At 20.2% G+C, this 12,140-nt stretch overlaps 1 protein-coding gene across 1 annotated transcript; it reads right to left on the bottom strand.

Moving 5' to 3' along the window:
* Positions 1-10,479: 10,479 nt before the first annotated feature.
* On the bottom strand, positions 10,480-11,469 carry LOC128957083 (uncharacterized). The gene is made up of 2 exons (XM_054302799.1): positions 11,171-11,469; positions 10,480-10,781 (listed from the first exon to the last, which is right to left on the bottom strand). Exons 1-2 carry the CDS (start codon positions 11,402-11,404, stop codon positions 10,677-10,679), a joined length of 339 nt encoding a protein of 112 aa, XP_054158774.1. The 5' UTR covers positions 11,405-11,469; the 3' UTR covers positions 10,480-10,676.
* Between the last annotated feature and the right edge of the window lie 671 nt (positions 11,470-12,140).

The raw sequence follows: 12,140 nt of genomic DNA, 5'->3' as shown, positions 1-12,140 counted from the left end.
TATATATATAGTGTATATACTGTATATATATATTATAAAATTTTTAGTCCTTTTTTATTACTAAATATATTGATTGATATAAAAACATTAATATATATATATATATTAATATATACAGTATTTGATGTGAACTGTTGTTATTATTTGTTCATTTATAAATTTAATAAATTTTAATATTTATTTTCTAATATTAATTATACTGTATTTGGAATGCTAAAGTATTTTTTTTGAAAATATATATTTTTTAATAAAAATTTTTGTTTAACTTAATGTTATTATTAAATTTTATGATAAAATTTATATTAATAAAATATTTATTGTAAATATAATAAAAAGACAAAAAATTATTGCGGGTGGGGTGGGGTGGCATGGGGTGGGGTGTACTTAATTGAGTAGTATATATACACCACCCTTGATATTAAAAAACAAAATTATTATTAAATATGTAAATTTAACTCTAAATTATTATAATAATAATATTCAAAAAATACTTTAGTAGTAGTAATAGTAATTGAATAACTATTTCACAAAAAATATTGTTGTTTTTATTATTATTTTAACTGTATATACATAGATATACACACAAACATAAACAATATTTATTTTCTAAATCATATTTCAATATATAATAATAATAATTATTATTATTGTAAATATATAACACAAACGATGCTATTGTTGTATTAATTATGCTATATTTTGTTTGCTAAAGTATTTTTTAAAATATATATTTAAGGCTCAGTAGTACAGTATAATAATAGCAATAATAATGAAAATAGTTTAGTAGTAGTAGTAGTAATAGTAATTGACTGACTATTTCATAAAAAATATATTATTGTTATCATTATTATTATTATAACAGTATATTATAGACATACAAACAACCATTAATAAGAAGTTTAATTAATATAATTTAATTACTTTGTAAATAGTTTAGTCAAACTTATATACAATAATAATAATAATTATTATTATTATTGTTGAAAATATATAATACAACCGATGCTATTATTGTCACAAACCAAATCTGTGACATAATTGACACAATGATATATATTTATATATATTTAGATATATTTTTTATATTTTTATTAACTATTTCTCTATAATATAGACTATTATTTATTTTAATATCATATTTACAAAATAAATATTTATATACTAATAAAATCTAATTGTATTAATAATGCTCAAAAGTTTAGCATAAATAACTATAAAATTATTATTATTTGTTCATTATATATATATATATATATATATAATCTGTGTTATATATACAGTATTGTAAAATACTTTATATAACGGTATAAATAAATGTTGAAATACTTAAAAAGTAAAAGAAATATTTTTATCAGATAAAGTATAAATTAATAAGCAATAGTTGAGATTTTTAATAACAAATTACAAAAAAATGATCCTTTTTTAAACTAGATAGATAAAATACAAAGTATTTTGTTCACATGTGATTCACATAAAATTTACTAAATATTAATTTCTTAAAAAACCTGGTCAAGCTAATTTATCTAATTATTGTTCAGATAACAATTAATAAGAAAATTATAAAATATGACATTTAGGACGTTATTTGACTAAATTTTTTTTAAAAAATCTTCCCCTTCCTTAATGTTGTTATAAATTAAATTAAATAAAATTTATTTTCATAAACCTCAAGTATTCTTTATTATTTTAAATTTTATTTGATTAAAATATCCATTATACTTTTTACGTATTTAAACATTTATTTGTGTGTCTTTATATAATTTACAGCCTGTATTATAAATATAATTCAATGTATTAATAAGCAAACTAACATTATTACTCTTTTTTTATTTATTACTATATTGACTGATATAAAAACTTTTATATTATAATATTATATATATTTTTTGCTTAATGTTATGTATTGTAAAAATTTTGTGATTAATATAGTATATTAATAAAATATATTTATTTTATTTTAATTATTACACTAATTTGTTTTAATATTGCTTAAACGTCAATAATAATAATTATTTGTTAAATTTATAAATGTAATAAATTTTTATATATTTATTGTCTAATATTAATTATATTGTATTTAAAAATATATATATTTATTAATACAAATTTTGCTTTTTACATTATTATTAAATTTTATGATAAAATTTATATTAATAAAATATTTATTGTTAATATAATAAACAGATAAAAAAATAATTATTGGGGGTGGGGTGGGGTGGGGTGGGACTCGACTATTACCGGTCATTATTACTGATCGCAAAACACCACATTTGACAACAAAATTATTATTAAATATCTTAATTTAAGACTCGGTATATAACTCTGATGATCAATTATGCTATCATGATAGATTTTTGAATTTAACTTTATTACGTATATTATAATGTAATAATATAACTCATTTACAAATAAACTATTAGTTGTTTCCAATCGTGTTGTTGTTGTTGTTTCCAATTGTGTTGTTGTTGTTGTTTCCAATTGTGTTGTTGTTGTTTCCAATTGTGTTGTTGTTGTTTTCAATGGTGTTGTTGTTGTTTCCAATTGTGTTGTTGTTGTTTTCAATGGTGTTGTTGTTGTTTCCAATGGTGTACACTGTTTTAATATATATATATATATATATATATAGTGTTGTTGTTGTTTCCAATTGTGTTGTTGTTGTTTTCAATGGTGTTGTTATTGTTTCCAATGGTATTGTTGTTGTTTTCAATGGTGTTGTTGTTGTTTTCAATGGTGTTGTTGTTGTTTTCAATGGTGTTGTTGTTGTTGTTATTAAAATTTTTACAACAGTCACTGTTGTCAATAATTTTAACACTAATTTATTCAAATAATAACTGTTTGTTATAAATACTATTGTATAATGATTTTAATTCACTTTATTAACAATAACTTTTAATATATTTATAAACATATAACTAAATTAATATAAATAATTATAATAACAATTTATTTATATCAAAAATGTGCTTTTATTTATACATATTTTGTATGCATTTTTTCATTTCATGTATACAATATCATCACATGTTATACTTTAATCGCTTGAATTTATTTTGCTGACCTTATCTTTGTTTACTTAAAGGATTAATTTATAGAAATATTTAGAAATCTGAGGCCTCAAACTATTACTATCAAAATTATTTTTTGTCCCATTATATTTAAAACTGTCTCAATACAAGCAAAACCAAAACAATAATAGCCGTCACACAATGATACCATATAACACAGTAGTTTATGTATATAAACGCAATATTGTTTTGGTTTTATTTGTGAGACAATTTTTTATTAATATTCAAAAAATATTTAAAATATGTTTTATTAAAAAAATTTCTATACCTAATAAATTTTGTTATGTTATATTTGTTTTATTTATTTAGTTTTAATATTTTTTGTATAATTAACGTTGCAGGGACCAATTAATAATAAACCTCTGAGAGCATCACAGGTATATAATAATAATAATAATAAAAATGTTGTAGTATAATATCCAAAACTATATACTGCATATATATATATATAACTATTGGTAATATATTTTTGGGGGGGGTGGGGGGTGGGGGGTAGGGTACTTACTGGAGTACACTAATGGATTTCAAATTTGGATAGACTCGACAATTACTAATCAATTACCAATAATAGTAGTAAAAGTAATAATATCTAAAACTATACACTGTATATAATATATATATATATATATATATAGTTTTAGATATTAATACTTTTACTACTATTATTATTATTATTAYTACAGTATATTAATAAATATATATTTTTACAAATATTTTAACATACAAATCTCAGTATAATTAATTTTAGAAAATATATATTAAAATTTATTACATTTATAAATTGAACAAATAATAATTATTATTGACATTTATATAAATAAAAATGCTAAAAAATCATTAGATTTTTTTACTAAATGTTTTTCAATGATTTGAATTTATATAATAATTATCAAAAGTTTTTTTTAAAAAAAATATATATTGATTTTGAATAGCTTTAGTTATAATTTTTTTTAGTTTACTAAACAATCTCCATTAGTGGCATAAAAGCCCAGGAGATTTTTTTTGTTGAATTTTTTGTATTTTTTAAAATTTAAATATAATATATATATATATACCGTATGTTATAGTTGTTGTTCACTTTGAACCGACTGTTTGGATATCAAATGTTTGGATTCAATGTCTCATCAATAGTCTCAACCAAATAACTATAATAATAATAATATTAAAAAAATAGTTTAATAGTAGTAATAGTAATTGAATAACAATTTCATATAAAATATTGTTGTTTTTATTATTATTATAACTGTATATCATATACATACACACAAACAAAAGCAATATTTATTTTTAAATTATAATAATAATTATTATTATTATAAATATATAACACAACCGATGCTATTGTTGTCCTAAACCAACACTGAGACCTAACTGACCCAATGATATATATTTATAAATATTTTATATTTTTATTAACTATTTCTCTATATTATAGAGTCTATATATTAACAGTCTATTATATATTTTAATATCATATTTACAACAACAAAAAAATTATAAACTAATAAAATCTAATTGTACTAATAATGCTTAAAAGTTTAGCATAAATAACTATTAAATTATTATTATTTGTTTATTATATATATATATATATACTGTATTATATATATACATTGTTATTACAGTTGTTATTAATAATATTATTATTATAACTGTTATATCATAGACATACAGACAAACATTAACAAAAATGTTTAGTTTAATACAATTTAGATACTTTTCAAATAGTTTAGTCAAACTTATATAGAATTATAATAATAATAATTTTTATTATTATTGTAAATATATAACAAAAACCGATGCTATTGTTGTCCCAAACAAATACTGAGACCTAACTGACCCAATGATATATATTTTATATTTTTATTAACTATTTCACTATATTATAGACTCTGTAACTCTCTTAAAAGCTATCATGATAGATTTTTGAATTTAACTTGATTACATATTTTATGATAATGTAAATTATATACCTTACTCATTTACAAATATACTATTACTATCAAAATTATATTTTTACCCTATTATATTAATTAATTGTTTTTTTGTCAATATAGTTAATGTTATGCATTGTATGTTTAACTATTGTTTTTCATTGATATATATTGATATATAACATGTTTAATATATTTGTTTTTATAAAATTTTTTATTCCCTAATAAATTTTGTTATGTTATATTTGTTTTATTAATTTAGTTTTAATATTTTTTTGTATAATTAATATATATATATATAATATATAAACCTATAGATATATAGTATATAATATAGAGTCTATATACTAACAGTCTATTATATATTTTAATATCATATTACAAAAAAATATTATAAACTAATAAAATCTATTTGTATTAAAGTTTAGTATAAATAACTATAATATATTAGTATATATTATAATATTATATATATTACTTTGCTTTAAGTTATTTATTGTAAAAATTTCGTGTTTAATATACATATTAATCAAACTATATTTAATAAAACAATTTTCTACTAAACTGTATTTATTTTATTTGTATTATTGACTTAAATTAGTAATATATTAAATAAAAGACTCAGTTGTATAATAATATTAATAAATATAGTTATGTTATGATAGCAACAGGTTATGAGTAAGTAATTGTAAGATAGTGTCGTCTATATTACTGTAACTACTGGTAGTATAGTTTTTTAAGGCCAACCCGTGGCAGCTATACTATACAAAACCTTTTTTTCCTAATATTAATTATACTGTATTTTGTTTGTTAAGTATTTTTTTTAAAAATATATATACTTAAGGCTCAGTAGTACAGTATAATAATAGCAATAATAATGAAAATAGTTTAGTAGTAGTAATAGTAATTGAGTGACTATTTCACAAAAAAAATATATTGTTGTTATTATTATTATTATTATAATTGTTATATCATAGACATACAGTCAAACATTAATAAGAAGTTTAGTTTAATACAATTTAGTTACTTTTTAAATAGTTTAGTCAAACATATATACAATTTTAATAATAATAATTTTTATTATTATTGTAAATATATAACAAAAACCGATGCTATTGTTGTCCCAAACAAATACTGAGACCTAACTGATTCAATGATATATATTTTTATTAACTATATTTCTATAATATAGACTCTATTTATACTAACAATCTATTATTTATTTTAATATCATATTTACAATATATATATATTAATAAAATCTAATTGTTTTAATAATGTTTAAATGTTTAACATAAATAACTAAAAAAAGTTATTATTATTTGTTCATAATATATATATATATTGTATTATATATACTGTATTATATATATATACTGTATTATATATACTGTATTATATATATATATATATATTGTATTATATATGGGGGTAGTGGGTACTTACTTGAGTGCACTAATGGCCTTCAAATTTTGATGGACTATTACCGGTCAATATGACTGATCCGCTTAACACTACACTTGATCTTAAAAAACAAAATTATTATTAAATATCTAAATTTAAGACTCAGTAGTATAATAGCAATAATATTAAAAAAATACTTTAGTAGTAGTAATAGTAATTGACTGATTATTTCACAAAAATATATTGTTGTTGTTTTTATTATTACTATAACTGTATAGCATAAACATACACACAAACTTAAACACTATTTATTTTTTAAATAATTTAGTCAATCATATATCAAATTATAATAATAATAATTATTATTATTGTAAATATATAACACAACCGATGCTATTGTTGTCCAAAACTAACTCTGAGACTTAACTGACTCATGAATATATTTATATATTTATATATTGTATTATATATATATTGTATTATATATACTGTAATATATATATACTGTATTTTATATATTCTGTATTATATATAGTTTAAATATAATTCAATATATTAATAAACAAAAATTTTTACTCCTTTTTTATTACTATATATATATTGATTTATATAAAACAATATTAGTATATATTAGTATAAAATTATATATACTTTGCTTTAAGTTATGTATTGTAAAAATTTCGTGTGAAATATACATATTAATAAAAAATATATTATATAAAACAATTTTTACTACATTGTATTTATTTTATCTGTATTATTGACTAAAGTTAATACTTATTTGTTTTAAATATTGCTTAAATGCATGTATTTGTCTATTTATAAATGTAAAATAAATTTTAATATTTTTTTCGGCTGTATAGAAATATTAATCGCGTGCCAACACGTGGCAGCTATACTATACAATACACTTTTTTCTTTAATATTAATTATACTGTATTTTGTATGTTAAAGTAATTTTTTTTAAATATATATATATATTTAAGGCTCAGTAGTACAGTATAATAATAACAATAATAGTAGTAATAGTAATAGTAATTGACTGACTATTTTACAAAAAATATATATTTATAGTTATTATTATTATTATAACTGTTATATCATAGATATACAGACAAACATTAACAACAAAAAAAAGTATAAATAATACAATTTAGTTACTTTTCAAATAGTTTAGTCAAACTTATATATAATAATTATATATATATTGTAAATATATAACAAAACCGATGCTATTGTTGTCCCAAACCAACTCTGAGACCTAACTGACTCAATAATATATATTTTATATTTTTATTACCTATTTCTCTATAATATAGACTCTATATAATAGAGTATATATACTAATAAAATATAATTGTTTTAAAAAATACTTAAATGTTTAGCATAAATAATAATAAAATTATTATTAATTGTTTATTACATATATATATACAGTATTATATATACTATATTATATATACTGTATTATATATACTATATTATATATACTGTATTATATATACTGTATTATATATATATACTTTATTATATATATATATTATAAATATAATTCAATTTTTATTCCTTTTTATTACTATATATATTGATTGATATAAAAACTTATATATATATATATATATATATATATATATATATTAGTCAGGGTTAAGTAAGGGGGGGGGGGGGGGGGGGGGGGGGTAAGGCCAAAATACCCCCCCCCCCTAAGCTCGAGAAATTTGGATTTTACCCCCCCCCAGACTTTTTGACCAAATTGGAAAAATTGTCGCTTAAAAACGACGAGAAATGACCCCCCCCCCCTAAAATTTCGGCGCCGAAGGCGCCGAAAATTTTTTTGAGATTTATAAAAATTTTAATTTTAGTTGATACTATTTTATTAAGTGTTTTTATGTTTTTAATAATTATAAGAATCTAATTATTGATTAAAAATAGTTAAAATAACGTTAAAACTCATCCAAAAATAACATTATTTTAATTAAAATAATCTAAAAAATTAAAAATTACCTATTTATTGAAAAGAGTAATCATATTACAATTTAAATATAAGTTTAAGATAGTTTAGGAAGTTAATAAAACAATAAATACTTATATTATAAGTTTTTTATTAATAATTTTTAAATTTAAATTTAAAAATATTTTCAATTTTATACTTAATATAACTAAAACTTTAACGAAAATTGAGTTAAATAAGTAGTATTCAGTCAGTATTTGTATAAAAAACATTTTAAAAATAAAAATATATAATAAACTATAAACATTAAGTATTATTTAAAAAATTAATTGTTAAAAGTTAAAAATTATTAAAATACAAAAAATAACTCATTGTGTATCATAAATGCTTTTATCAAATATTTTTAAATCAAAAATACATTATTTTACTTTTTTGTAAAAATTTTAGTTTTTATTAATTTTTTAAATTTTTTTTCAAAAAATATTTATTTTTTGTTAAAATTTAAGTTTTTGTTAATTTTTAAGTTTTTTATATATTTTTGGAAATTTTACCTATTTTCCTGGGAATTTATACGGGAACTTATGGGAATTTTATCGAATTTACATGGGAATATTCGGGAACTTAAGGAATTTTTAGGGAATTTTCTCTTGACCCCCCCCCCCCCCCCCCCCCCCCCCCTGATTTTGGATTTTTGAAAAAATTGCCGTTTAAAAATGCAATAAAAATCTTACCCCACCCAATACCCCCCCCCCCAAGATTTTTCGAGAATTTTGCAAATTTTACCCCGGTCTACCCCCCCCTAAAATCCAAAACCTTGCTTAACCCTGATATTAGTATATATTATAAAATTATATATACTTTGCTTTAAGTTTGAAAAAATTTCGTGATTATTATACATATTAATAAAATATATTATATAAAACAATTTTTACTAAATTGTATTTATTTTATTTGTATTATTGACAAAAATTAATACTAATTTGTTTTAATATTGCTTAAATATTATACATAAATTATTATTTGTTTATTTGTATATGTAATAAATTTTATTATTTATTTTGGTATAATATTAATTATACTGTATTTTGTATGTTATAATTATTTTTTGTTTAACTTGTATTTATTAATAAAAATTTTGCTTTTTTCTTAATGTTATTATTAAATTTTATGATAAAATATATAATAATTAAATATTTATTGTAAATATAATAAACAGACAATATATACTGTATATTAATATATTATTATTTTATTGCACAATAATATAAACTAAACTATTTATTAACAAAAATTATGACTCTATTTAATAAAGTAAACAGATTTTCAGTAAAATATATTTAATAATAAAACTTTTTTTTTGTTGATATACTGTAGACATGCCGTATAGACAGCCCATGGATGTCTAACCCATTCATTCATTACTAATTGATAGACATATCAATAAAAAAATATTAATTGTTTGCTAACTAAATAATAATAACATATTTTTAATCATTATCTAATCTCTCTTTCTCTCTCTCTCTCTCTCTCTCTCTCTCTATATATATATATATATATTTCGCTCTGAGTCGCGGTCTGGCATTGATAGCGTTTAGCATAGAAAACATAGTCTATCCGCCGATTAGCACACAGTTTGGCTATTGGGACGGTTGGGCTAGAAATTGGCTAACATTTAATAAGACTAAACACTATACGGATGATTGGATTGGACTAAAATAATTGGACCTAAATGGCCTAGTTCAATTTTATACAATTTTTATTGAATCGCATATGTATATACCGGTTGATTTTATTTATGATAAATTTTTACAATTTTTATAAACATTTTTTTTTGTTTTAAATAGTATTTATTATTATGAATTAAATTATAAAAAATAAATATAATTTAATATGAAATTAATATTTATTGATAAGTAATAATAATTATTATAATAATTACTTTTTTATATAAATAACACTAAATTTTCTATATATAAGTTTATTTATTGAAACAAAAAATTTAAAAATAAAATTAAAATGTTTAATTAAAAAAAAAAATAATAATAAAATCTTATGTTTGTTTGTTTGATTGGGTGATACATAATAATCATATCACACTTGAAATGCAACAATAGTTAAATCAGATATTGTTATTGTTATAAAACTACCCGTTTTGGGCATACAATAGCAATCAGCTAAATAAGTCCTGAAAGCAAACACGTGCCACGTGTTGTTGTTGTTGTTGTTGCTGTTATCGGACACACGTTTGGACAGCTGTTTGCTAATCAATTTGACTAATTGTGTTAAACTGGTCGACGATTTGATCCCTTGAAGTACAACCTGTTAGACAATCGCTACGTATTGGTCGCACATATCGCGGCGTTCAACGACCAGTTCATCCCCGAGTTTACCGCTTTTCAATAGGTTTGCCATCTTTTTGATGTTAATCTTGATATTTAATTGAAAACAAATAATTTAATTAATTAATTAATTAAACAATTATTGAAATTAATAGTTTGTTTAAAAACAAATACTAAATGAAAAAAAAACTAAATATTATTACTTTAAAACAAACAAAAAAAATTTATACGAAAACTCAATTAACTTATAGAAAGTTACTCTTATAAAATGTATTAATATATTTAAGTTAGACTAGAGTTATAAACCAAATAAAAAAAAACCTTAACTATAATTTTGGTTTCGGTTTATTTTATAATTATTTATTTTATTTTTAATTAGTTAACTGTTAAATATACTATCTATTAATATTAATATTAATAGACTATTACTATTATGGATATATAAGTTATATTATCATAAAAATAATTAATACTCACATCATCGTAAACTTTATGGACAGTTAGCTTCAATTTGCCCCCATATTGTATGACCACAATAAACTGGTCATCGTATGTAAATGAATGGCTACCTATATCAGCGTATAGGACTGTACAGTGCCATAGACCGTCCATTTCCGACTCAACCCCACGTTTGATTGATTGACATAAATCATTGAAACTAAGTTCACTTAGCAGGGCTTCTCCAGCTAACTGGACTATCCTAGTGGTCATCTCAGGTACGGTTGATCGGCTATTGACTACCGGTGCGGTGCTATGGAGTCGGGCTTCACATATAATCTGATAGTCGGTTAACTAAACAACAAAAAAATCCAAAAATAAAACAGTTATAAATCATAATAATTATGGATATAATAATTATTGATATAATAATTATTTTTTTATAGATAACTATTACATACTTTTATATCATTAGTTAATTTAATTAAATCACAATTTGTATTATCATTATTATTAGTATTAGTATTATTATTCATATTAGTCGATAGCCTATGGATTGTATTCATAAGTAATTGATTTTCTTTTTTACAATCAATTAGTTGTTGTCTTATTAGTTGATTATCGCCGGCAATGGTCTGTATGTCATCTCTGAGCCCATGGTTTACATTCAGCAAACTGTCCATACAATTATGACTATCAGTATTATTATTATCATTGTATGTAATAATATTTGTATGACATTTGCGGCATATGATTAGATTATATGGACATAGCTGTATGTGCTGGTCGTATGCATCCAATTGTAGCACCTGTTGACATCCCTGTGCTTTGTAAGTGCAATGCAACTTCAAGTTGGACAACATGTTTATCATATATATATATTTTAATATTTTTGTATTAATAAAATTATTAGTATTTAGATTTTTTTTTTAAATTGTTACTTATTATTTAATAGATAGTTTGTAATCAGTATTTTTTTTAAATATRTAATTAGTTATTAAAATTATTT

This window comes from Oppia nitens, unplaced genomic scaffold (genome assembly GCF_028296485.1).
Source record: "Oppia nitens isolate AA-2021 unplaced genomic scaffold, nextdenovo-longstitch-racon4-pilon3 scaffold36_pilon_pilon_pilon, whole genome shotgun sequence".
Lineage (NCBI taxonomy): Eukaryota > Metazoa > Arthropoda > Arachnida > Sarcoptiformes > Oppiidae > Oppia > Oppia nitens.
This window is presented reverse-complemented; position numbering and strand designations above follow the sequence as displayed.